Below are 26,496 nucleotides of genomic sequence, written 5' to 3'. Positions count from 1 at the left end.
TTTCACTGTACCCTTAGTATTTAATTTGCTTGAAAACATAAGGAAAACAAATCAGCATCACAAAGAAAACAGAAGCAAAGGCTAGAGTCCAGTGAAAGCCAGGGCACACAAAACTATGGGAGGCTATAAATAGGGAGACTTGGTTGAGCATGTTCAGTAACTGTCGCGTTGCTCTTGAGCGTGAGGATTTGACGCTGGATAACAGCCATTCTTACGATCCTAATTTTACAGGAGGAAAAGCACAAAACAGCTTCAACTCCAAATAAAAATTCACTTTAACATAAGAGAGCAGACTAGCAAAAGTCACTGACCAGGAAATTACAAATGGCATTCACGTATATGGGGTCAGTTATCCCAAATTTTCTAACATTTAAGGCAGATACTGCACAAAAGTCCCATCACCTCCACAAACATATGTGCTTAAAAAGACCAGGCTTTTCAGGAGGTCTTGCACTAGTGATATCATCAAAGCTATAATGTGATAACTTAGCAGCCAGATAAAATCTCACTGATGCCAGAGAGTTTGTAAGCATGGTTGTGATACCAGATATAAACACACACCCACACACATTTTAGGACTTCTGAACCAGCATAGCAGGTCATAGCAGGTGTTATCTGAATAATAACAGAGATTCACAGGGAGGTGATAGCAAGGCCTTTAGAAAGTCCCTGGACAACCATATTCCTTCGGTGACATGGTGCTTTACCTGCTTCCCCATCCTACCCATCTGTTACTTTTACACATAGGTTTGTTCCAAAGTTTAGGAAAAAAACAGTTGGGTTTTTTTTTTAAGAAAATGTATTTTTCTCTGTAGTTCAGATACACCTCTCTATGTATGCTCAAAGGGATGACACAGCAGATCTTTAAAAGTAACCGCAGTCAAGGATAATAAAAACCTCTTAACACCAAGTTAAGTTTGCTTACTAGCAACGTATGTACTTCCCAGAGCTGTTAGCTCATGAAACCAAGAGTTTAACAATCTCCTAAAGTCAACTTTGACTCAGTTGCTGTGAATGGGTCATAGAAGTGGAAAAACTGAGCTGGGTATCTAGATTTGCAGTTATTTACACAAACTGTTTTGAAACTTGCTGCTTTGTGGGCCACAAACATTGAGTCAGGATCTGTGACTGGGCTCCCAGGTAACAACTACCTCCCACCTGCTTGCCACATCAGCTGGGGTCTTCTCATTCTGCAGTGCTTACTACCCTGCTCCAGGCAAAGCTGGAGGGACATGGGGAGTGAAAGAGCCCGTAACAAGGCAATATGCCTACACCTTTTCTTTTTCTAGACTTCTGCCAACAGCAGAGATGAGACTCACTGGCTGTAGCTCACATTCAGCAGTGATACTATACCTCCCAAAGTCACCCTAACTACATGAACCAAAAGTAGGTGTGTTCATTGAGCCCTGTCTCTTCTCCCACCCTTACAATACCCACCCACATTAACAGGGACAAAAAAATCCACACAAGGAAGGACTTTAATACTAAACATGGTTTTGATGTATTTTAACCAATAAAATAACTCTTTAACAGAAGGAAAATAGAAGCTCTTCCAAGAGCACTAAAGCAAAGAGAAAAGCAGTAACAAGCAAGAGGGCAAGGTAGAATTTTGCATAGCTTAAAAAGGAGGCAAGGAAACACAAGCTGAGACCTCGGAAGAGATGTTGAAACCAATTTATTTTTAAAAGATTTTACTATGATTATTGTTATTATTATCAATATGAGGTCCTGAGCATGGAAGCTGCTGGAGAACTCCAGAACCACCCTGTAGCAAAGAATAAATACACAAACCGGAGATCTAAGATAGCCTATCCTTTAAGAGGAGAGTAAAAATAAAAAATAAAAAATTAAATCATTGGCTCATGCTACAAAAATCCTGCTTCATTCAGGGAAGGCTATCCTTGAGATGAATTCTGTGCTAAGGAACGGAAGAATATTCTGCAAGGAACAGACATGAGTGAGCAAGAACCCACCTACTAGCATGCTAGGATGACAGCTGAAGAAGAGAGTCCCCACGATCACCTTGGAGATGCTTTCTGATCCACAACAAAGGTGTTCAAAGTCATCAGCAAATTAACAGGTGCAAATAAGAAATGCTGATTTATGTGATCTACCCCATCTTTTATTGGCAGTTTAATGGCCTGCACCTTAGTAAAAGGGAAGTGGAAATACAGGAGACCATACAGCCACCAGTCAGAAATATATTTTCTAAAAAGCATTATCCATTTAGTTAAAAAAAAAAAATAGAAATAACAAAGTTGCAAAATATCCACCAAACAGAAGCCTTCTTAAACTGCAAAGGTAAAACAACACCAAAAATATGCAATTTATTTTGTCTGAATAGACACTAAATGTATTAGGTACTACTGAAGCCAGAAGAATTGGACACATGCCTGGACAGCTCAACAGTTACCTTATTCAAAAAGAAGTGACTGAACCCTCAGGCAGGGAGGAGGGAACTGGCATTATCAAAAATGGCATTAACCACTTCAGTTGTCAAAGGCCTCCTTTGATATTATCATCCCACATTCTCAGGCTGATGTGTTACCAGATAATGCTACTGCAGTCTAAACAGGTATGTGCTATACTGCACAGAAATCGTAACAGAGGGTAAGAAGCCTGACTCCTCAGATGCCCATATAAAATACCAGCTCTGTTAGCATTATACAGTGAATGTCATTCAGGCTGGAAGCTCAGACTTTTAGCAGTAAAAGTCACCTCTGAAGTTTCTAGTTCACTGTTTTTTGAACTTATTGTTACAATCCAAGCAGTGCAAGTCTATCCAGTTTCACCTGATAAAGAAACACTTTCACAGAACTCTGTACTAAGATACAATTATTTAAATCACACAGGAATATAATGCTCAAAAGTGCAGACCAGTAAATAGCAGCGACCCTAAAACTGGCTATTTTTAAAAGTGGAGGACAACTGTAAATCAAACCAGGTGTCAAACAAGCTGGAAAGAAAATCTAAGTTATATGTTAACAATTTAATTTAATTCACAGAAGCCATGGGATGTTCAACAAAATAGCCAGGGTTATAGAAAGTAAAGATAACCCTATGGAAAAAAGAGGGAAGAAGTCAGTTGTAAAGAACATAAATCTGTGAGAAGCAAGCAACTAGAACAGGAACTGAGAAATCCATGGCCAAAAAGTTAGGGACTTCAGGAATTATATACAATAAGAATGTGGAATCCAGGTAATAGTATTCAACCATTCCTAGATGAAAGCAGCAAAGATGGACAGAGCATTCAACACATTTGTTCCAAGTTTGTCAAGGGCCTGCTTATATAGAGAAAATAGTAAGACAGTTCACATGAATTTAAGGAACAGGGCCTGAATTCAGTATATTAATTTATCAAACTACATCATATCAAATCCATTGCTTAGATTTCAGCTGCAGTGTTGAAATAGTACTTTGATGAAAAAACTTTTCAAAAGGTACCCAGTCCCACACGTCACTTTGCCTAATGAATTCTAATGCAAAATTAACATGAAGTGTGCTGTGACGTGGTTCAGTAACAGACTGGCACCAAAATTACAAAGTCACTCGATAGATACGTTTTGCCATGGAGCACCCAGGAATCACTCTGGTCCTGCACAGCATTTCATCAGTAACCTAGATGAAAACAGAAGTCTTTGAAAATATAAAGGATTTGAGACAGGATGTAGAAGAGGAGAGCTGGAAGGAAAAGTTGCTAACACAATGAGGCAGAATTGTTTCTCACTCTCAATACAGTTTGAAACGTATTGAAACGTTTGGAAATACTGTTAAAAAAGACAGTGCACGTTCAGAACAGGAACTATGTCACCAAAAACAATCTCAGGAAGAACTTCAGACCATGACTGAACCGGTATGGTTTCATTATGAAGCAGCAAGGCTGCTGCGGGAAGCCTCATGCTGCCACCTGAAGGGGACGGGCAGCAGCGCTGTAATCATGACTTCAATTAACAGTCGAGTCAAAAGGGGACTTATTAAATTTCTACACACAAAGACATAATCAAATCCAATACCTCTGGACTAAAATCACAGCTTCCCTTAACTTTAATGAACAGATCTTTTGGGTTTTTCTTCTTGTTCTCTCACTTACCTAAGTCTGTAAAAGAAAAGAACTTAAAGACCGTATTAGGAAAACCAGTCCTCAGAAGCTCTGTTCAAACTCCGCACCTAATTTTCTGTGAAAATTTTCCTAAGATAAATTTATATTATGACAGACAAAGCATTCAATGTATTACTGCTTAAAGGAAAATGCACTTCAGCAACAAGAAGTTACAAACATGGAGAGCTTTCATAAAGCTTGAAAACTCAAGGTTTCTGCTACTATAGACTAAAGGTTGTAACCGTTAGACCTCAGATTATTTCACTGTTCGCTCACTTTGTCTTCTTTCCCTATTTATTTGTTCTCAGTAAAAATAAACAGAAATGTAGGCAACAAATATTGCTAAGCAAACGACCATTTTGTTAGCTTTAACGTAACTCGTAACTCGGGCTCTGCTCGAACTCCCACTTAGCAGGACAAAGCTGTCTGGCATTTAAGCCTACAACTTAACTGACAAAGCCAGTCATCAGCCAATCTTTGTATTTGACACAGTTTTACATGGTTATACTTTTAACTTCTACTTTGCTAAATTTAGTAAAATTAAAGAGGCTTAACGATCTGTTAACAAAGAAAGCATTAGGATATCCTAGGTTTACAGTCAGGAAGATTGTAAAGGTCTATTACTGCTTTTCCTTATCCACCGAAAAGAATGTGGAAGACCTGTAAGTTTTAAAACTGGTGCTTTGTGCAGCCCAAAAGCAACTGCAACTAAGGTCTATGCTAGAGTAAAATTAAGCAGGAAAAGTTACACATCAGTACGTACAGGTAGCATTTAAAAGAAACAGAATACTCTTGAAATCCTCAAAGCTGGATCAACCTGTTAACAGAGTCCTAAATCCCATGATTAAAGCAGCTCCTTCTTCAAAGAAAACTGATAAAAACTGGCTGGTTTTAAGTGGGATGAAGGTCAAGTTTAGTACTCACCTTCTGCCACAACTGAGTATGGAAAAAATAACAGCTACATAAGCAGAAAACAGTATGAACACTAAGTGACAGGACAATCCTATATACAAGTGAGAGTTTCACTGCAGGGGCATGAAGTTCAGCTGAAGTACTGCCGCAAGTATTCTGAGAAATAGATTTAGCGTCTGAGTGGGAAATTAAGCAAAGTGACCTGATTTATCTAAGGCAATGTTAAGCCAGGAACAGAAGTCTATGTGCCATTAGGCAACACCAGTCTGACGTATGACCACTCGTTATTTCTGCTAAGATGCTTCCCCCACGCAGGTAAACTGTAAATTGGAGATGTAAGCTTGCTCTCTCATCAGGTTTTGGAAGGCCACTAACTGTGACTGTCAGACACTTGCCAAATCTACCAACACACTTTTCCAGCTACAAATGTACTATGATCACATGCTTTAGTGTGAAGATTTGCAATGCAGTCAGTTACATCTATGTACAGCACTCACATTCATCCAGTCCCAGCTGATAAGCCAGATTCTGCAGACCACGAACTTTTTCCATCAGATTAGCTGTAGTGAGGCTCCCCAACTCTAAGAAGAAAGAAAAAGTGTCAATTTTAACACTGTCTACAGCCCTCTAGTGACTGCTTACCTGTTTACTACTTCATAGAGCACTTTCAAGTCATACTTCTGACAAGATCTATTTTGATGTTTGAAATTCAAACTGACGCCACCCCCAATTTTAACATACCAAGAGAAGACCAGTGTTCTCTACTAAAACAGACAGCCACAGACCTGGTCCATACTGTCATCCGCCACCACTGCAATGAGCAACTTGCCCCATATTTTGTAACCTCTTGTAAGTTCACATTGCTATGTGAACAAAAGAGTATGCAAAGGAATGGACTTGCTATACATGAATAATGCGCGTTTAAGCACATTTCTTGTAGCAAGTCAATTTGTCTCACTTTCACTTTGTAACAATTTATCTGGAATTCACATGAGAGGCAGAGCATGCTCAAGGATGTTTACTGCAAACTACTTGTTGTAACATGCAGCAATTATGCATGCTAGCTAGCCCTCCTGTAACTTGATCGTACAGCCTTAACATTCAATTAGCGATCTTGGATGTATGAGTGAACAGGCATGCATAGAGAGTCTCTGAACAAGTCAATCAATATGTCTAGCTGCTCACCAAGTTTGACCAGCTGAGGGCCACCAAAAAATTCATGCCACTTCTCAAAATACAGGAGACACCCACTGCACTTATGCTCAAAATGAGCAGTTGTACATCATTTATTATCCTTTTCCCCCACCCTTTCATTATAACCTTTACTGTCATTTTTGTTATTATTGTTCTTTCATTTTTATTCTGTTTGTATTATTAAATTGTTCTTATCTCAACCCTCAAGTTTTATATTCCGTTTCGATTCTCCTCCCCATCCCTCTGGGTGGGGGGGACACCAAGCGAGCAGCTGCGTGGTGCTTGGTTGCCAGCCAGGTTAAACCACGACAGTCAAGAGAGGGGTAAGTGAGGTAACTGAACTATATGTAAGGTTACACTGCCTCAACTAATTCTTGCATACTTGTCTCGAAAAATCAACCAGCCACTGATATTTGAATATTCTCTTGGAGATAACTGGATTAATGAAAAATGTGTAAAATTAGCAAGATAAAGAGACTCCTGAGCTGGAGATTCTGCAAATGTGAGGGCTAAAGATCTGAGGCCGCACGGCCACCTTCAAGACGTTTAAAGAGGAAGTGTTTTAAACGTCTTAAGCGAGTACTAAATTCCCATCTGCATTGGCAACTAAACTTCCCACCCACAATGTCCACACTCACCCTTTAACATATCGATATCATCATTTTCTAATTCAGCCATCCACTTGGGAGGAGAACTTGTAATAGGCTGTTTTGAAAAAAACAAATGTTCATACAGAGACAAGTGTATTTTTAGAATTAGATAAAGAAGTGTGATCTCATATTGAAAACTACAAATGGCATTACACTGACAGCAAAAATATGAGAGTTACAGGTGCTCTGTAGAGGTGTTCTTATGTTTAGACTTGTTTTCTAGCTTTCCCTGGACTTTTTGAGTTAAAAACAACATGCTCCCACCCACAAGCCAAAATCAGGATGAAAAGCGGAATTTCCTACAGATTAAAATTTATTTCTTCCAAGGTGTAACTCCCACATTAAGTTGCACCAGGTATGAGATACATATATATGTAAGAGACACGCTAAACCCAAAAGGATCATGCTAGCATATACTGACGTTATAACTGAGATAGGTTTTACAGAGCAGAGACTTAAAGCCCACAAGAGGCGAGGGCAGCCCTGCCACCCGGGGCAGGGGGAGGCCGGGGCCCAGCGGCGCTCACTCACGCTTTTGAAGGAGGCGGCGAACTCGGCGACGCCGGGCACTGGGGAGAGAAAACGAACGGTGAGGGGGGTGAGGGCCTCGGGTGGCAGCACTCAGCCCCCGCCCCGGCCTGGCCCAGCCCCTGCGGGCCCAGCCTGCGCAGCTGCCTCCCCCCGCCCGCCCCCGTCAGAGCGGCCGCGGCCCCGCCGCGCTTACGCTGCTCGGGCCACAGGTCCGGCGAGGCGCGGTCCAGCTTCTCGAAGCTCAGCAGCGAGGCCTCCAGGTCGGCGCCTGCAACAGAGACGGGGTGTGAGGCCCGGCCCAGGCCCCGCCGGCGGCAGCGGGACCGGCAGCGGGAGCGGCGCGGCCTACCGGCGCCTTACCGTCCGCGGGAGCCGCCATCGCGCCCGCCTCACGTGACACGCCGCCGCCACCCGCGGGACACGCGACCCCCCCGCCTCAGCACGTGATCCCACCCTCGCGGCCGCGCCCACGCGGCAGAGGAGGGACAAACCCCCCGCCCGCCCACGACCCCCACGCGTCGCTCTCGCCGCCACCGCCAGGAGGCGTCGCCGCCGGGCGCCGCTCGGCCAATCCGGGCTCTGACGCTCGGTGGGCGGCTGAGCTCTGGCGGCCAATCCACGGCCCGGCGCGGGAGGGGGCGGGGGAGGGCTTTGCTGACGGCGATTGGTTGCGGGCCGCGAGGCCCCCGCCGGAGGGGAGAGCGGAGCCGCGGGGCTGGTGAGCGGGAGGCCAATGAGCGCGCGGGGGCGGGGCCCCGGGCGGGCGGGGGCGGGGCGAGGGGCGCCGCCGGGGGCCGTGGCTGCAGCGACCCTGGGGCGGGCATGGCGGCGGCGGTGGCGCGCGGCGCCTGGGGCGGGCGGCGGCGCGCGGTGCTGAGGGTGAGGCGGCGGGCCCGGCGCCGCGGCGGCTCCCTCAGGGCGGGGGGGCGGAGGCCGTGGGGGCGGGGGGGTCGCGGCCCACCGGGGTCCCGCGGGTGAGGCGGTGCCGGGCAGGGGGTAGCTGACGGCGCCCCGGCGGTGACGGGCGGGGAGGTTCGGTGCCCGCCGGGCCCGTGGCGCGGGGTGGGGGCGGTCGGGAGCCCTGAGGAACTGGGCTGGTCTGTGCTTCCCCTCCTGTCCAGCTGCCTCGGATTGCCCCTGCCTCCCGGATCGCCTCAGCCGCCGCCTCCTTCTCTTCGTCCTCGGTGGTGAGTGGCCGTCCCGCGGAGCGGGACCGGCGGGCGGGCGGGGGGTGCGCGGGGGAGCCCGGGGCTGGGGGGAGGCCGCGGGGGCCCCGGGCGCCGCCGCCGCCCTCTGCAACCGGCCGAAGGTTGCCCTCGGGTCTCCTCTTGTCGGGTCGTTTCTGCCCGCCCGGCTCCCCTCCCCTCCCCGTGGCTCCGCGGTGATATTTCTGGAGCAAACACTTGGGAGTGCCCGTGCCTGGAGCTCGGGGGCCGCCGTGCTCCACGGGGGGAAAGGAAGGAAGGAAAGGTCAGCGTCAGGTTTGTGGGTCTGCCCTGGCTCGGCGGGTGCGCCCGAGGGCGACGCGTGTGTTCAGTTAATCGCGTCCCGAGCTGCTTTCTCCAGCGCTACGGCTACACCAGCCCGTTTTTTCCCCTGATCTTTCGATTTCATTTAATAGCTCTTCAATAAGATGAGCAAAATTAATATGGTATTTATGACGAATGCTAATGTGTGAAAAAAAGATTGTTTCAAGCTGTGTGGACTGACCTCATATCATCTGTTTGTGGCAGAGAGAGGATCTGATTTCCTTTGGGTAATATGGATCAGCTTGAACTGTTACAGTGCCTTTTTTCTTCTAGTATCCATGGCTGTACACTCTCCAAGTCCTGAACAGCTAAATCATCAATCTCCAAATAGACTGCTTTCCTGCAGCAGCTTCTTTCCCTGCAGAAAAAAACAGGGTTAATCTTATGGAAAAAGAGTAATCAATCTTAATTCAGCATTTCATGACTTGCTTAAAATATTTTTTCGTTGTATGTGCGGTTTTCTAGATATCCCTTTTAAGCACTTTGAAAAAAAAACCCCATAAATTCCATTGCACTAAAGTCAACGTGGGTTATAGAGCACTGGAGCTTGTAGGTCCGCTGCAGATAACTGGCACTTGGGTTAACAGAGTGACTTGATAGTGGTAGGACTTTGTAATTCTTTAGACCAGCACTAGAAGGCCTTTTCTGTCAGGAAACTCAGTCAAGGGACTCAGCTTTCCTGCGCTTTCTTGCAGGTTCTGGAGGGTATTGTGTTTTCATAGGCACAGACTTCTGTCTCTCTTTCCCAAGGGTAATTCCAGCTATGTAATCATCTGCAACTTTTTATTCTTTATTCACATCAGGTGTTACCTCCCAAATCACTAGGTCTTGCTTATTCATTAACACTTAGTTTACACTTGCTATCCTAGTTTTATCATCTCCCAGCTCTCATTGCTATTCACTTTTTTGACTCTCTTCCACTTTCAATTATCATCACTTATCCAGGCAACACCATTTATATTCCTGATTCTTCCTCTGATCTTTCACTTCGTTATACCTTGGATAGCATCACAGTCCTCATCTCGCTCTCATAATTCTACATCCTAATTTCTTCACAGAGTTTCCTGATATATTTGGGGTTATATCCCATTCTGTGAATGTGTCCCATTTCTATTCTTTACACAGCAGATCCATTTCCCCTTCCTTTTGTCTGTTCTCCCCAAGCCACTGGTTTGTGACATGATTAACTGGTTCTTGCTCTCTCCTAGTTCTCTCCTTACCTCCCAATATCAACTCCTAGTTTCTGGCTTCTTAATTTATACAGTCTCAATCTGTTTTCCTGCCTGGTACAGTTCTATTGCCTATCCAGTGCTAGTTACAGCTTCTACCTCACTTTTCCTTCTGCCCTCTGTTCACCTGAACACTCCTTATCCCGAATTTTCCTTTTCTCTCCTCTGCATCTGAGTTGGAAAGTTCTGTTTTCTGTGCTGCCTGCCAGGACAGTCACTGAACTCGGCAGATGCAGGTTCCTTGCTCTTAGTTGCAGGATCAAGTGGGGAGTGGGGAAAGTCCAATTTTATGCCCGCAGCAGTGAGCTGGAGAGACAGACTTAGTGGCTTGATGGGAAGAAAGCACATAGTACAGTGTGCACTGGGTACATGGAATTGTCACAAGGTGAATTATTAACTGTTTGTTCTGAACATTTATGAATTGCTGGTTTTAAGTTTTCTAACTTAGTAAACACTGGGTGATTAAGTAGATTGAAATAGTTATGAACATAAGTATAGCAATTTATTTTTTGTATAACTGCTTTTAGAAATAATTTTGGCCACTTTAGTGTGAAGCAAGAGAAAAACGGGGCAGAGAGCGTGAAAAATTTCAGCTTAAGCATTTAGCTGGGTCTTCCTCTAAATACTAGATCTAGACTCTTCAGTGGGCAGCATAGTGGTAAATGGTGAAGATTTGCATGTAATAAGGCTCACTGGTATCTAGGCACCTTTGGATAAAGATGGCTCACCGTCCAGTGTTTTGTCCTCCACAGCCAACCACCAAACTCTTCATTGATGGGAAGTTTGTTGAGTCCAAAACTACCGAATGGATTGATATCCACAACCCGGTAAGTGAAATGGTCTTAATTTATATATTAGTGATCGCTGTGCAGCACAGGTATGCACCTCTGTTCAAGCATTTGGCAGAAGGGAAAGTACATGCATTTCCTGAGAAAGGCTTAAACTTGGAGCTTAAGATGGATTTAGCACTGTGTAATTGCTTTTCAATTTCCTTTTTGCGTGAAATGTCAGTCTTAGGAAAGCAATGACCTCCTTTATCTCCCCTGTGTAGTAAAACCCTGATCTCCTGAAAAGGAAGCTTAAACTCTGCTTACATTTTTTTTTTGCTCATAGAAAGGCTCTGTGATCAGTATGTCAAATTTCTGAAGGGTTTCTTTCACCCTGTATTGAAATCAACCAGGTGTGATTTGATGCCAGCTGAATGTGAAGTCCTGATAGAAACTGATTTCACTCAGACCAAGGTAAAAATTCCTGACAGCTCTGAAGCTCCTGTTGTTTCAGAGAGCTTCTATCTATAATAAGCCATAATATTCACAGTGGATTTAGAGGTTGGACGCTATGCAGTGCAAAATAATCTTAGATTAGTAGCACTTGTACTCGTCTGAGTCCTCCACCAAAGATGAATGGAAATGACATCGTGCTCAGAATTCTGACCCTCCTGCTAGTAAGCACTTGCACAGCAGTTTCTAAAAACTTTTCTCTATAAAATTCTACTTTGATACGCTTTGTGGAAGTGATCAGAACAGTGGGCCGTGTTTATGAAGCTCATTTGGTCTCTATGTGGCAACCAATGTTCATGTTTAATTTTCTTCTCTTGTTTTGGGTTGTTTCTCTCTTAGTGATGTACCTGATGTTTTTGTCATGTCAGAGCAGGCGTAATTTTTAAGAGTGCATTAGAAGGAGGTTAAACTGCAAATACAAGTTTTTAAAGGTAAAATACTGCAGAACTAAGGTTGCTTGTAAAACAATCTTACTTTGGCCTACTGGTCTAGGTAAACTAACTTCAGTGCCAATTGCACAGTCATGTACTGCTTTTTCCAAAGGAACCTTGCCTCCTGTAATGCGCAAGGACAGCAGATGAGCTGAGAGGATGCAGAGGGAAAAGACCACAGTCCACAGAAACCTTTGCCTTATACGCTCTAGAAGCTTCAAGGTAGACAAATCACTTCAAGTTGGAAATCAGCAATGCTTTTGTAGTTTTCTGGATGCTTCATTTGAGATGTGTAGATTGCAGGTTTTCAGAACTATTCCAGTTGTAGCCCAGGCCTTTTGTGTGCACCAAGGAAGGAGTCTCTTTTGTGCTCTCCCCTCAGAAATACAGCTCTTTGCAGAAGAGGGATATTAGGTGTGTGGTGTGGAAGGACCATTGAATGGGTGGCAGGGTTAGATGGAAGAAGTTGAGTTTTGATGCAGGGGTGTATTTTTTTTTCCTTCAGGCCACAAATGAAGTAGTCAGCCGTGTACCAAAAGCTACAGCCAGTGAGATGGAAGCAGCTGTGGCTTCTTGCAAGAAGGCTTTTTGGAACTGGTCAGAAACTTCTGTTCTGAGTCGCCAGCAAATTTTCCTGCGTTATCAACAACTCATCAAAGACAATCTGGTGAGACACCACGGCTGTGTGTGATGGCTGTTGCAGTTGACTGTAGGAATTAAAGTGAGAGACTTGGGGTTTACAGAGTTCTTGATGAGGCATTGCCATGATTGAGGAGCCACCTGAGACACTGTCATTGAGAGGTGCAGCAAAGCTCTCTCCATCAAATGCGGACAGGGAGGCAGTGCTTCTTAGGGAATATTGTTCTGCATTTGTCTCTACCAAAAGACCACAAGAGGAACTTTCACCCTTGATGGAGAATGTGCCTATTGAAAAAGACAAGTGCAAAAAGTATGTTACCATGTGTTTGGATCTCCGTGATTGCTGTTTTGTTTTGTTTGTGGTGTGACACCTGAAAGCTGTAGAGTACAAGCTGAACCCACAGTTATTTTTTCTAAAATGTCACCTGCGTGGTGTATTAGTTTCTTGTCTAAAAAGGAGCAAATCAGTCAGCATAGGCTTTTCCAGATTCTGCTCAGTCTGCTCATTGTGATATTCATCTCTCTATTAAACTGCATCCTGTTTCATGTGCAGGCACTTTTCTAACATTTGTAAACGTTGTGTTTTCCATTTTCAGAAAGAAATTTCAAAACTCATCACCTTTGAGCAAGGGAAGACCCTGGCTGATGCTGAGGGAGATGTGTTCCGAGGCCTCCGTAAGCTGCTGGCTCCTCCTGTTAAAAAGGGACTTCGAGAATCCATAGGAAGGGAGGAGGTCTCTTGAGCAACTGATTGCTCTGGGAATCTGTATATGTAGCTCCTTTCATAGCCTCCTCCTGAAAGAAAAGGGGCAATTGTGACCATAACCTGGAAAGTTCCCTTAGATAGAGTTTCCTTAAAACACTTCCAAGTTGTTAGATCCTTCCTTTTCCTAGGAGTGACTACGAATTGCTGTAAAGGGGTAAGACCTTCTTGCTTGGGCTTAGCTGTCTGAGGTTGAGTCCCAGGTGGTACGATACTACTATACCTGTGCTTCTTTTACTGGGGCTGTTGTGTCTCTGCTCCTGTTGCAATGACATATAATGCACTCAAGAGAGAATCCATTCACGATGGGCTCGCAGTGCTTAGCAAAGGGATTTTCTGGAGCACAATGAGTTTTAAGGTGTGGGAAAAGAGTCTGGAAGAAAAAGACTTGGGTCAAGGCAGTGGTGAGAAGGGAGTTTGGGGACTAATTGTTAACAGATCATCCAGTGGCATATTGCCCTTTCTGCTGCAGAGGTGGTTGAACATGCTTGCAGTGTGACATCCCTCATACTGGGAGAGACCATGCCCTCCATCACTAAAGACATGGACACTTACACCTACCGTCTGCCTCTGGGCGTGTGTGCTGGAATTGCACCATTCAATTTCCCAGCCATGATTCCTCTTTGGATGTTCCCCATGGCTATGGTCTGTGGAAACACCTTCTTGATGAAACCATCTGAGCGTGTACCAGGAGCACTCATGTTCCTTGCCAAGCTGTTTCAGGATGCTGGTGCTCCCGATGGGACCCTGAATATCATCCATGGACAACATGAAGGTAATAATAGCCCTTCTTGAGAGATGACTGGAGTGTGTAAGGGTTGTATATGCTCAGTGGAGGTACCCTTGGAGAGTGTGATACTGCTGCTGTTAGATAGTTCTGGACAGGTATATCACCCCTCTGTGGAGGTGAAGGGAGGTGACTGGGAGATTCTTTGCCATCTTGCACCAAATCTTTCAGGAGATACGGTGGACAGAATTTGGTGGGCTAGGGCTAGAGTTCCCGAGACATGTAGGTGCTCAAATGCCTCACTGAATATGCAGTGGATGCCAGTATTCTAGCTCCTAACATGGTATTTTTTACAGTACACAAGTAGCTTCAGAGCATCAGGATACAAATACACAACAGTAACTCCACTTCAGCATCGCCCAGGCGACGCCCAAAGTGTGGAGGGATGGCAGAGGGCCAGGTGTATGAGGACAGGGACAGGAAGGAGTACACATGCTGAGAAATCGGTGGAGAGGTACACAGACAGGCAGTGGGGGAACTCGGATGTAGGAAGCAGAGGCAAGAATTTTGGTCAGAAGAAAGAGACACAGATTCAGCACTGTGGGGATGGGAACAGAGGGAAGCATTTATGCACCACAGTTATAATGTATTATTTCCTATTTGAAGCTGTGAATTTCATTTGTGACCATCCGGATATCAGAGCAATCAGCTTTGTGGGATCTAATCAGGCTGGAGAGTACATCTATGAGAGAGGATCCCGGAATGGCAAGAGAGTCCAGGCCAACATGGTAATGCCTCTGAATGGAGCACACTTCAGCACATAGACTGCCTCTGTCTCCTGTGAATGTTAAGAGAGACCGCACCACCCAGCAGCAGAAGCTGACTTTGCTACTGATAGTTAAGTGATGAGGCTGCCCTTCTTGCCAGCCTGTTGGTAGCAGAGTCATAGCTGCTATATGAGGATACTGTCAGAGAGCTAGAGAAGAGCAGCACTGGGATGGTTAATAACAGGAGACCGTGTATGTGTTATATTTCAGGGAGCCAAGAACCATGGCGTGGTGATGCCTGATGCCAATAAAGAGAACACATTGAACCAGCTGGTTGGAGCTGCTTTTGGAGCAGCTGGCCAACGCTGCATGGCCCTGTCTACAGCAATTCTGGTGGGAGAAGCTCAGAAATGGCTGCCAGAGCTTGTGGACAGAGCCAAAAATCTACGTGTAAATGCAGGTACAGACTATGATAATTTCTTACAAGGTATTTCTGTACAACTGTAGCTTTTTAGGTCAGTGTATCTGCCATACAACAGTGTGTCCCTTGGAGCTATTGGCACCATAGATTTGATGTGTAGGGGTAGGAGCTGGCAGATTGTCTGGATTGGGAAACACGGCCCTAGACTTGGAGTTAGGAATATGTAGGAAGGCTTGGCTGTATGACTGTGATATAAGCTTTACAGGATCAGTCTTGTTTTAACTGGAACTTCGAGGTTATGTTCTATGTTTAACTCAAATGTGCCATTTATATACAGCAACCTCACTGACAAGATCCTTCCAATTTGTGGCAAGCATGCAATAAAAAGGAAAAATGGAAATAAGTACTTTTGAAGAACTGGACTATTATTAATTCTAGGAGAACTAACTTTTGTTTATGTTCAATAAAGTCCTGCAAAGGGGAAAAGTTTCCTCTCTGAGAAGAATCTGTTGTTGAATTTTGGTTTCCCTGTGGTCTAAAATTACGCTTATGCTTACAACTTCTCTTATTTGTTGATTGTGAGATTTGCAGGCTATCATTCCTGTTCATTAATTTCCCAAACCATTTTCTGCATCTCAGAAACATCAGGATTTTCAGATTTTTCCTGCCGGTGTAGTTATCTCTATGATGCCTGTGAAGAGGAAGCTGTCAGGGTTAAAAATTTGGCGTCTCTGCCTCTTCACAGGAGACCAGCCTGGAGCAGATCTAGGGCCTCTAATCAGTCCCCAAGCTAAGGAACGGGTTTGCCATCTGATTGAGAAAGGAGTAAAAGAAGGTGCCAGCCTTCTTCTGGATGGACGTAGTATCAAAGTGAAGGGCTATGAAAATGGCAATTTTGTTGGGCCAACGATCCTTGGCAATGTCAAGGTAAGGTGACCAAAACCAGTGCTTGGCAGTGTGTATTGCAGGGTCGGTTGAAAAATAGGTTACCCAAATCAGTCAGCAATCAATAATCACCAGGTAGAAAGCTCATAAATGGCTCAGCCTTCCCTTGCACCATTCCAATGAAGTGCTCATTGTAATGCTGTTGTGGAGGTGATAAAAGAATTTGCCGTAGTGCAGCATACACTGAACAAGGTTAATGACCTTAATGTGAATGGAGCGCAGCCAATTAAAAGAAGATACGGACAGTTTGTACTGTGTTAAACTGAATGTCCATCGAGCATAGTGTGCTGTCTGTAGTAATGGCCAGCAGCAGATGCCTGAGGAAGAGTATGATGAACAAACTTGTGATTTTCCTTCCTTCATTATATATTACTGCGGTTTGCAATTTAAGGACTTGCAGAACAGAAGTTCAATGTTTGAGGAAATCTTCACAAAAATGGTATAGGGTGTGGTACAAAATCTCTTTGTTGTTGAATATATTCACAACTTAATTGAATCAGCCTCTCGATATAGTGCATGGTGTGCAACAGATGGACACCACTACAGAGGCATATTCTTTACCACGTACACATCCACGTGACTTTTTATACCTAAATTCATTCTGTTATGTTTATACAATTAGCTGGTATGATTTCCTTAATATTTAAGTATGCAATTCCTTGTTGGGCTTTTTGGTGAGTTGAATACATGACAGTAAACCAATCTTGGTAATTCTATTCCTGTACTTTGTATTCTTTTAATTTTGTTGCATTTATACTGTTATATAATTCAGGCTTTTAATCTATCACAGAATTTTCTTGCCTTATTTTTATTAAACATTTGAAATATTTCAGTATTCCTTTGATATGTCATAAATATTGTTAGGTATGCAAAAGTAAAAGTTTCACTGAGATTTTGTGATTCTTAAGTTTTGTTGTACAGTGGTTAATAATATTGTGAGCTGCTTAAAACTTACTACTTGTCAAATGAATGTTTTGTAGTTTGCTGCATTAGCTGTTAGTGATTAAAGTACTTACCAACTGATGGTTCTATTTGTCAGATGTTGCTAATTATCAGACAGTATATATATAATAAGTCCTGGACACTGAGTTGGAAAGGGTAGCATGTTCTAGTCACTTTGTCAAGGAGAACTGAAGTAAATTATCTTAAATCAACGCCAGTCTTAATCACCCTTGGTCAGAGTAGACCTGTAAGTGAGGTTTGGCAGGCAGTAAAAGCAGAAAGCACTCCAGAGATGAAAAGTGGTGCCCTCTTTAGTGGGCTAGATAGATGGCAGGGCATGGGAAATGCGGAAAGGCAAGGAGGACTGAAGGATGGCCTGTGGCAATGCAGTGTGGTGGGTGATCCTAGGAATACCCTGAGCATCAGCAGCATGTGTGTTTTTATTATATCCTGTTTACTAGGATATTTTTTATTATATCCTCTTCATTGTATCGTATATATAAGCTGCTTTTTCTGCTGTTTGTCCTGACAGCCACACATGACCTGCTACAAGGAGGAAATCTTTGGGCCTGTTTTAGTGGTTCTGGAAGCAGAGACTTTGGACGATGCCATTGAGATGGTGAACAATAACCCCTATGGAAATGGAACTGCGATCTTCACCACCAATGGAGCCACAGCTCGGAAATATTCTCACTTAGTAGATGTGGGGCAGGTATGTTGAAGCTAGAATTGTTGCTTAGTACTCACCATTTATAGTGGGTAGCCATACAGCTGTCATGCCTAATTAGTAACTACTCAGCCAACAGTACCCAGCCTCAGATTTAAGGAAACAAAAATGTGGTAGATTTTGGAGAGTGCTTTGCAGTCTGCTATTTCTGGTGGTTAATATGGCAGCTTTCCTTTGGTTTAGGTGGGTGTCAACGTTCCAATCCCAGTACCTCTGCCCATGTTCTCTTTCACCGGCTCCCGTGCTTCTTTCAGAGGAGACACCAATTTCTATGGCAAGCAGGTAACTTACTGAATCAGAGTACTCTGTTGGCTTAAATTGTGATAAATCACATTATAAATGGCAATGGGGAGATGGTCGTCGGACCTCATTAGTAAGGAGACTTTGAAGCCATCTGAACCAGGAAACTGAAGACCAGCTGGTGATCACAGCCACCATAATGCATATTACAATAACCAGTTTCTCCTTCTTCCCCCCCCCCCCCAACGTAAAAAAATCAAGTATTTTTTTCAGAGATCTGAGAAGGGAGCAAAAACTAAGTAGCAGGCTTTCTCACAAAACCAGAATCTTTGAGGAACTGGTAAAAAGAACAGGCTAACAGAAACAGTTCCTGCAGAGGAACACTCAGCCCTCTGTAGATAAAGCAAAAACACCACTAGTTAGTTACGCCACTAGTGCAGACCTGAAAAATTCATAAAGCCAGACATCTGATCTGTGTGTCTCTCCTCCAGGGAGTGCAGTTCTACACACAGCTGAAAACTATAATTTCTCAATGGAAAGAGGAAGATGCCACCGTTACCAAGCCTGCTGTGGTTATGCCAACCATGGGAAACTAAGTCAGCCTTTGCAGACGCTGTTCCTGGTGCCCTTCTCCTATGCTGCACTTTCCAGCTTTGTCCTGACTATCATCATTTCCTTGGGAATGAATAGAAAACTCCATTTTTCTCAAGGACCTCTGTTTCTGTGCAGATCAGGCAGGCTCATGTAACGCACAGTCTGGGTTTTCTGTTGCTGTCAGTGTTTTTTGGCTAGCTGAACTCGGTTTTTCTCCTACAACCTATCACAGATGAAACAACCTTATCTAACTGAAAGGGCAGTGAGATTGGTCTTAGTGTGTGTTTCTTTCCAGACCCCCTGAACATGAACATCGCTCTTGCTTCCACTTCAGTATCTTTTAGCCTTAGTGACTCACTCCTGGCTACATCTTGTAGCGGTTTTCTTTACCTCTTTATCTTCCATGTTAAGATTTGGATTTCACCTTACTGAAAGACGCGTACTCATTTTGAGTGACATAACTGGGACACCTGGGGTGTCTCATAGAAGTGACTTTACATACAGTGAAGACAGCAAGTTTGGGAGTTGAAAATGTCAGTCTTCATCTGTTGAGCAGTTTCCAAAACACTTGGGAAATAGCTTTCTAAGGATTTTTCAGGAAATCATGTTTGATTGCTTGTCTGAGGGTGAAAGAAATCCCTGTATGGTACAGTGACCTTCACTGTGCCTCTGACAGCTTGAAAACTTAATGTTCTTGTGCATGTGGCTTGTATTCTCCAGTTTGCTGTCAATTCCGTTATACCTGAAAGCTGTTTGGTGCCTTTTTACTGTGCCAACAGGTATGTGCCTACAGGTCCTGTAACATAATGAAACTGTGGAAGAAGAAACATGAGCATGTATATGTATCTTTGCATCACAGCAATCATGTGGGTCTGGGTGGAAGGGAGAGTAAGTAGACAGGTCAGTAGGAAGAAAGAGCAGGTTTTTTAATCACAAAGCAGCCAGGCCTGTTCTGTTGGCTTCTTTTTCCTGGCTAGCTGTATTTCTTGTGTTGATTTATTGATGACTCGTCATGTTTCCTCAAACACAGTCATGTTCTCTAGGGACTGCAGGTCCCATTACTAGAGAAGGGTAAGACTTGGGATACCCCGTTTTTAAGAATCTGTGCATTTGGAGCTGGAGAGCCTGTATTTTTATAACTGGTTCCTGGAAGGTGATGCAACCAACAAGGGATCTGCAGGGAACTCATTCAAGCACCCATGGAAAATAATATTATTCTAATGATTATAACCATTACTTGTTCTCATTAAACAGCCCGAATGTGAACACTTTGTATCCTGCCTTCTGGTAAAGATGCCTTGTAACTGACAGTTATGTATTAGTGCAGTTGCTCTGCATTCACTAATGTTTGTATCCTTTTATTCCTCTGCTATACCCTAGAGGGAAATTCTTACCTTGCAATTTGATTACAAATTAAAAACATGCTAATACGTTTCTGCAGAATATGGCTGTTCCTTGTGAAGTTGTTATAGGTGTGATGTTGACTTTATTTCCTTCTTTGCAGAGGCTGGTTTGTGACCTCTGTAACCCATGTATACATACTCCTTTTACAGTATTTGAAGGACCTCTGTACCAGTTTCCTCATACAGCATTTCAATGAATGCCTTACTTCTGTTTGCATATACACATGAAAACTCTTAAGCTTCATGTAAATGACTTTATTACAAACTGAAAATCCATCTTCATCAAATTATAGCAACACATATATACAGAGTTCTAAGCACTAGTCCAAATCCTAGTGCTTTGTACAGGGTCATCTGAGCTCCTGGCTTGGGAAAGAATAAAATCTTTAAGGAAGAAAATATATTTCAGATGGATTCCAAACATGTAGTCAAAGCAGCAGTGCAGCAGACAGGGGATTTAGAATTCACAGCTTTGCTAACAGGATAACTTTCAAAATGAAAAGTGCAGATGAGTCAGTAATTGCTGTTGCTGTTGTTGATGCAAAATGTACAGCTGCCTTATTCTGTCTGTAGTGTTAACATCTGAATATGTGGAAGTATTACTACAGAAGACAATGCATCTGATAATTTGGCCTGCTGTGTAATGAATGTTGTGCTGGGAGAAGGATTTTCTGTGCTGCAAAGGTAAAATTTTCTAGGTAAATCACCATTAAGACACTGGCATTCATTCATGCACCTGGGAAAGGAATACTAATTAACAGTCTATAATATTGTCTACAGTCATTCACTTTCAAAATGCCTTAATTTTCTTACTAATCAGTATTGCTATCGTGACTTTTCTGTTGTCCTATTAAAACCCATTATATCTTTCCTTTAGCAATTCTAAAATCCAGCTTCCATAACAAAAGCAGTCTATTATCAAGCTTACCTGCTCCCTGAAGAATTGCAGGAGTATCCCTGCACGTTCTCCTCACCTGATCCAGACACTCATTTAATCTTTTCATTTGTGTGCAGACATCTTTTCTGATTATCTGCATTTCCAGCAGCATTTTTTGAACAGATGGTTTTAGGTAATGGTACTAGAAATACAAACCTTTTATCTGCCTTTTTTAATTAATGAAACACCTCTTCAGTTCAAGCTGCAGATATTGACTGATCATGATGTACCTGCCTTATCTCACTGCTTACTGCTTTCCACTTCTTTATTCAATATTCACTATAAAAATTAAGCTAAAGAATAATCTTTTATATTATACAAATCTAATATGAAGTATCTCATAATAAATTTCCTTAGACTATATTAAAATACAATTTTATAGTCAACCATTTGTCTCCTATTAAGTTATTTCTTGCCTGGAAGGCACTGAAATCTAGATTGTCAAAGCTATTTGATACTCTTAAGTCCAAAAATTATGTTAAAACAGTTTAACCATCTTTGAGAATTGGACCCTGTGACTTTCACTTCTGGGTTTTTTAAAAGGCTGTGTAAAAAAAGGCTACAACTCCCACCCCCGTTTCTGCAAGTGGTGGTCTGCCTCTCCAAAGGAGGTGTCTCTCATCTTTCTGTATAAATCCCTCCAGGGCTCCTGATAACCAGATAAAAAATAGTTATTTGATGTCTGAGTATTATTTTGTTTTGCGTGCTTAACTGCCTTGTGTCTGACATGATGGTGTGCCAGAACCCCTCCCTGCATATTCTGAAGTATTCTAAAGTGGGAGGGATGACAGTGGCATCCATTACATACAACCAGGACTGAGGAGATGTTAGATGGTGTGGTGTAATTTAGTATTTTACCAAGTTTTGCTTTATTCTTTAGTATTGTCAGGAGCTGGAGCTGAAGTAGCCAAAACTGGTGTATTTCCTGTGAGGAAGACGTAAGAGCAACATAATCCTCATCTAATGGTGATTTACCCTCAGACAGGTTTCTAATTCCACACCAAACTTGTTTTCTAAAATTAACAGCAAGCAAGAATGCCAGGGCACCTGAGCTATTGCAGTACACTCTCCAAAATCAGCACTAGGAATCAAACGTGAGTTCAGTGTGCTACGGAATTCTGTATTTTGTGGCAAAATCGTTACAATTAAAAGGGAATAAGGAGAAACAAACAATTTTTTACAGGATTTATTTTAATCATAAGTCAACTTGTGTTTGTATTCCATTCCTCAAGCTTTCATACTCTGCAGCTTTATGTGTGCTCTTATTTGTTGGCAAATACTGATAAAAGGAGTTAAATCCATGCATAAATTAGAACCATAGAAACTGACGAGTAAATCATTCAATTATACATTTCTTATATCCACTGTCATAACCTCAATAAAATTTGCCAAAATAAACTTTTAACAGAGAGAAACTGATATTCCACCCCAAGCCTTAGGTCTCCCCAAACTACATTAAAAATCATAGCATTCTAGGTTTCCCTTTGGGCCCTCCTATGTCCCAGTTCATGGCTTATAATATATTTAATGCTGTTTGAACATTGAATTCCCGGTGTAAGGCGTATTTTAGGTATCTCTAAGGTCATGCTCCCAAGTTTCTTGTGCAGACAGCAATGAGCTAAAGCACACTTTTAATAATCTGGTTGTGGATATTTGTACTTTTTAATACCAGGCAGATGGCTTTACGGTACTCTTACGTATATGAGGAGTGCTACTGTCACAATATATGTTATTTAGTTGTTTGGTCAAGGTGGATAGAGATTCATTAATGGCTGAACAAAATTAATCCCACTGCACTGAGCAAAGTTAATTCTCCACCCCGCTCCTCCCTTCCTCATCACTACTGAAATTTACTTCCACTTGCTTTTCTTTTGATACACATAAAGATCTAACAGTACAGTCTGGTGTATGTCCAAAATTAGTATATAGTCTATCAACTTTTTCAAAGGTTAATGTATCTCACACCGAGCCACGCAGTTAGATTCAGAGTTCCTTGGAATCGCCTGAACTGGAGTTACCAGCCCAGCTCCTGTAACAGGGCAAAATCAGCATTCACCTACTGAGGAAACAGAATATTACCGTGGATTTGTGCCATTCATTTTGGTAAAAAGCAACTGCAGAACACATTATTTTTGTTCCTATGTCAACTCACTGATAACCACTTTTTCAACCTGGTTTTTTTTCTCTGGAAAACAAAGAAAAGACCAATGATGAAAATTTCAAAAGCATCTCTCTTGGGTTCTGTACATGTAAAACAGGTTTTAAATTCTAGCTCTGCGTTGCTCTTGTTCAGCTGTTCATAGCATGTAAATTAAAAAAATAGATCTGAGCACACAGTGCTGTCTTGTCAACTTCTAAATCTATGGCTCTCTAAACTAAGAAGAATAAAACCATTGGTTTCTGTTACATGTGTAATGAATACTGGGAGGGGGAGGGTAATACTAACATATTAGTTTCAAGTACATTGTCCTTCCCTTGCTTCTCCTGTTCATACATAAAAGGGTCAATATGTATAACCAATTTTTATTCTCAGTTCCGGTCTCCCCCTTCTCTTGCTCCAAGGAGTAGCTTCCTTAGATCTCAGTAACTACTTTCAGCTCTGATTTTTCATGAAATGTTTCTGCTGTTATCATTTTTGAGGTAAGATAACCTGAACTGAACAAAGCATTCTGACTGTGTCGCCAAGTTATTCAATAGCCAGTGCATACTAAGCAAACACTTTGCTTGGGAGTAGGGCAATTTTGACCTCTCACCAAGGATGTATGCAAGCTACAGCTATAGGGGGCCTTAACTCTTATGGTTTAAAATCCAAGTGCCTGGACACCGCTGCAGTTTGTAGGCACTGACTTCTAGCAGGAGGTTGGAGACCTGTAGTCCTGGCCACTGCAGCATGTGTAGCCCTAACTTAAATTAAGCTGCATTCTAATATGGATTCTAAGATACTCACTCACAAAGCTGAGATTTTGTTTTAGTCACTATAAAATGTGATCCTGTCAATCAGTGATGTGCTGCATATGATCTCAGTTTTGATATGTCAGTCTATTTCATGTAAACACTTAATTTTGAGATTATTATGAAGCTTGAGGAAAACAGCCTTTGAAAGCACAATGCAAAGCAGGGGCTTCTGACATATGGAAGAACAACTGAAAAAAGACTGGATTTACCATCTACTGGATGTTTCTGTTAAAAAGATCAGCAGCATAGTAAAGAGCTGTTAGCAGGGGAAGGGTGCGAGGAGGCAGAAGTGTGACGAAACAACCACAACACCTGTTCTCTCTCCCTCTGCATTTCTGTGAGGGGGGAGGAGGTAGAGAATTCAGGAGTGAAGTTGAGCCTGGGGGAAGAGGGGAGGGGTGGGAGAAAGGTATTTTAAGATTTGGTTTTCTTATTATCCTATTCTGATTGGTAATAAATTTGTTTCCCCAAGTTGAATCTGTTTTGTTGTGATGGTAATTGCTGAGTGATTTCCCTGTCCTTACGACAAAAGGCTTGTGGGTTGAGATATTTTCTCTCCCCATGTCCAGCTGAGGAAGGGGGGAGTGATAGAGTGGCTTGGTGGGCACCTGGAGTCCATCCAAGGTCAACACACATCTATCACTTATAGCTTTTTCTGCTCCTTATGATCTGAGGGCAAGACAAAGTTCTTTGTCGAGTCTGCTTGATGGGAGATAACTGTCTTGAAGTGCAGATGAGCACAGTTCTGTTTCTTATTAAAGCCTGATTAACAAGTAATTTTCTCAGTTCTTTGCAAGAATTCTTGATTCAACAGTAATGAATGAAGACGTATTCAAAGTAGTTACTGTTTATGAGTGAAAATGAAACATACATTTGCTGTGCCTCTGGCCGCACCCATCATTACCCAGCTGGTTCCTAATACTATTTCAGATGCTATAAAATATTTGTACTACTATTTGAAATAATACTGGAGAGTCACGGGATAATTCCCACATCACCAGTGGCTTTTTCAAGTGCTTTCTTAATGCAATATTTTTGCATCAAAACCTGTAACTGTTTACTGCCCTAGCTTGTTCCTTGTAGTAAAATCGGAACTATTCAGCCTGCTTCAAGGATCCCACTGTTCTGAGGACAAAGAGAAAAGTTAATTCACCAGCTGCTGCTTCTCTTCTTGCACTCACTGTTTCAAATCAATCAGCTTCTGCTTCAGTTTCTCAATCTGTGAAAAGAGAAATCAAGAAACAGTAACTGGGGCTGGAGGGGGGGAAGTATCCTTGCTGTGTGCTTCTCTTCAAATTTAATTATGAGAACACACAGAAAGAGAAGTCCTTCATTGAGACTGTTCAGGAATATTAAAACATGTTTAAAACTGATTTGTGTTAAGCATAGGAAATAACATAAGCTTAAACTATAAAACCCTAAGTATATTAGTCACAGATCTATTTGTATCTACTGAAGAATTAAAACTATGTGCACAGAGGGCTTTCTTCCTTAGTGTTTTGGATAGCGGTGCAGTGTTAGAGAAGTAGTTTAGAAAAGAAGGAGAAAAAAAAAAAAGATACAGAGAGAAAAACTGGCAGCTGGAAAAAGGTGTAAGATCTTCCATACTGGATAGGCTGGAAAAAAATGGTGGCATGTGAGCAAGAAAATCGTCTCCTACCGTTTGACCTCACTGATGACCTGGGGAGCAGAGCTTTGTATCTCCTTATTCAATCAATAGGATGTGGAAAGTAATTTTAGCCTCCATTTTTCAGTCGTTTTTTTCTAACTTAAAAAAGGGGGTTGCTTGGTACTTGTATTTAGAAAAGTAGGACTAGGACTAAAGTGAAATAACCTGCAACAGAGGAAATGGAAGCCACACTCTAAAGCTTCTTTCTCTTCATTGTTTTCTGAAAACAGTTTGGCTCTATTTTCTCTAAAGCCTTCTCCAGGTAGCCAACACCCGCGGGTTTCCGCTTAGCTTTTTTGGTTTTTTTTTTTTTTCCCAGGCTGAACAAATGCCTCAGCCTCTTCTCGGACACCGTGCGCTGGAGCCGCCGACCACGTCAGTGCCTCCTCCGCGCTATTCGTTGCGGGATATCGCTCTCCCCCACGGGGCCGTCCAGTATTCCTGGGGGGGGAGGGGCAGGCCCCGGGCGGAAGGGCACCAGCGGCACGGCCCGTCCCCGCCGCAGGGCTGCACTGCTGCCTCAGGCCAGCCGGGAGCTCGCCTGCCTCCATCTTGGGCCGCGGGCACCGGGCCACGGGGCGGGGCGCGGGCAGGACCTGCCGCTCCGTATGTCGCTGTGTCTGGCGGCGGGGAGGGCGGCCCGACCGGTGCGCGCACACCGCCACCGCCTCCTCGACTCGCTCGGCGAGGAAGGGCCGTCCCCGGTCGCTCCCGGCCAGCCGGGGGGCGATCTCACGCCGCTGGGCCCCGTCCCACTCCTCCTCAGGCGCCCGCCGCCGCGTCTCCGCGGCAACCCGCCCCGCCCCTCACGGCGGTGGCCCCGCCCCGTTGCCTCGATTACCAGCCGCCACGTCACCTGCCTCGGGACCGCCAGCCCCCCGCCCCCCTCAGGCCGCGGCGGGGCGCGCGCGG

The 26,496-nt window shown here is 43.4% G+C and overlaps 2 protein-coding genes and 1 long non-coding RNA gene across 12 annotated transcripts in view; 1 reads left to right on the top strand and 2 right to left on the bottom strand.

The window, feature by feature from the left end:
- LIN52 (lin-52 DREAM MuvB core complex component) overlaps positions 1-7,887 on the bottom strand; it is a 62,103-nt gene extending 54,216 nt beyond the window's left edge. For 2 of the 9 annotated variants that reach the window (XM_037393841.1, XM_037393845.1), the window contains exons 1-5: positions 7,747-7,875; positions 7,580-7,654; positions 7,387-7,424; positions 6,844-6,910; positions 5,509-5,592 (exon numbers count right to left, since the gene is read on the bottom strand). In XM_037393841.1, coding sequence (XP_037249738.1) covers positions 5,509-5,592; positions 6,844-6,910; positions 7,387-7,424; positions 7,580-7,654; positions 7,747-7,765 — 283 coding nt within the window. In that variant the 5' untranslated portion in view covers positions 7,766-7,875. Of the gene's footprint in view, positions 1-1,973; positions 3,619-5,508; positions 5,593-6,843; positions 6,911-7,386; positions 7,425-7,579; positions 7,655-7,746 lie in introns of all 9 variants that reach the window. The other 7 variants (XM_037393849.1, XM_037393848.1, XM_037393843.1 and 4 more) reach the window with 5 other exon arrangements.
- A 278-nt stretch (positions 7,888-8,165) lies between these two features.
- Positions 8,166-20,060, top strand: ALDH6A1 (aldehyde dehydrogenase 6 family member A1). 2 transcript variants are annotated; one of them, XM_037394042.1, is made up of 13 exons: positions 8,223-8,265; positions 8,508-8,573; positions 10,897-10,971; positions 11,325-11,385; positions 12,361-12,522; positions 13,091-13,169; positions 13,730-14,032; positions 14,651-14,772; positions 15,022-15,211; positions 15,918-16,099; positions 17,592-17,771; positions 17,970-18,068; positions 18,518-20,060. In XM_037394042.1, exons 3-13 carry the CDS (start codon positions 10,919-10,921, stop codon positions 18,620-18,622), a joined length of 1,536 nt encoding a protein of 511 aa, XP_037249939.1. In that variant the 5' UTR covers positions 8,223-8,265; positions 8,508-8,573; positions 10,897-10,918; the 3' UTR covers positions 18,623-20,060. The 2 variants fall into 2 exon arrangements, with proteins under 2 accessions (XP_037249938.1, XP_037249939.1); XM_037394041.1 differs by lacking the exon at positions 11,325-11,385 and having other exon boundaries at positions 8,166-8,265.
- On the bottom strand, positions 19,543-26,375 carry LOC119150906. The gene is made up of 2 exons (XR_005105228.1): positions 25,576-26,375; positions 19,543-25,134 (listed from the first exon to the last, which is right to left on the bottom strand). It is a non-coding gene; the product is annotated as an uncharacterized LOC119150906 (long non-coding RNA).
- Between the last annotated feature and the right edge of the window lie 121 nt (positions 26,376-26,496).

This window comes from Falco rusticolus, chromosome 7 (genome assembly GCF_015220075.1).
Source record: "Falco rusticolus isolate bFalRus1 chromosome 7, bFalRus1.pri, whole genome shotgun sequence".
NCBI lineage: Eukaryota > Metazoa > Chordata > Aves > Falconiformes > Falconidae > Falco > Falco rusticolus.
The sequence above is the reverse complement of the archived record's forward strand: the minus strand, read 5'-3'. Positions and strand labels throughout refer to the sequence as shown.

Bases quoted from the DNA above. Each gene is read 5' to 3' on its own strand.
- ALDH6A1 (XM_037394041.1), top strand. From the start codon at position 8,209: ATGGCGGCGGCGGTGGCGCGCGGCGCCTGGGGCGGGCGGCGGCGCGCG. The intron at 8,574-10,896 runs GTGAGTGGCCGT...TGTCCTCCACAG, and splicing joins CCTTCTCTTCGTCCTCGGTG to CCAACCACCAAACTCTTCAT. The intron at 15,212-15,917 runs GTACAGACTATG...GCCTCTTCACAG, and splicing joins AAATCTACGTGTAAATGCAG to GAGACCAGCCTGGAGCAGAT.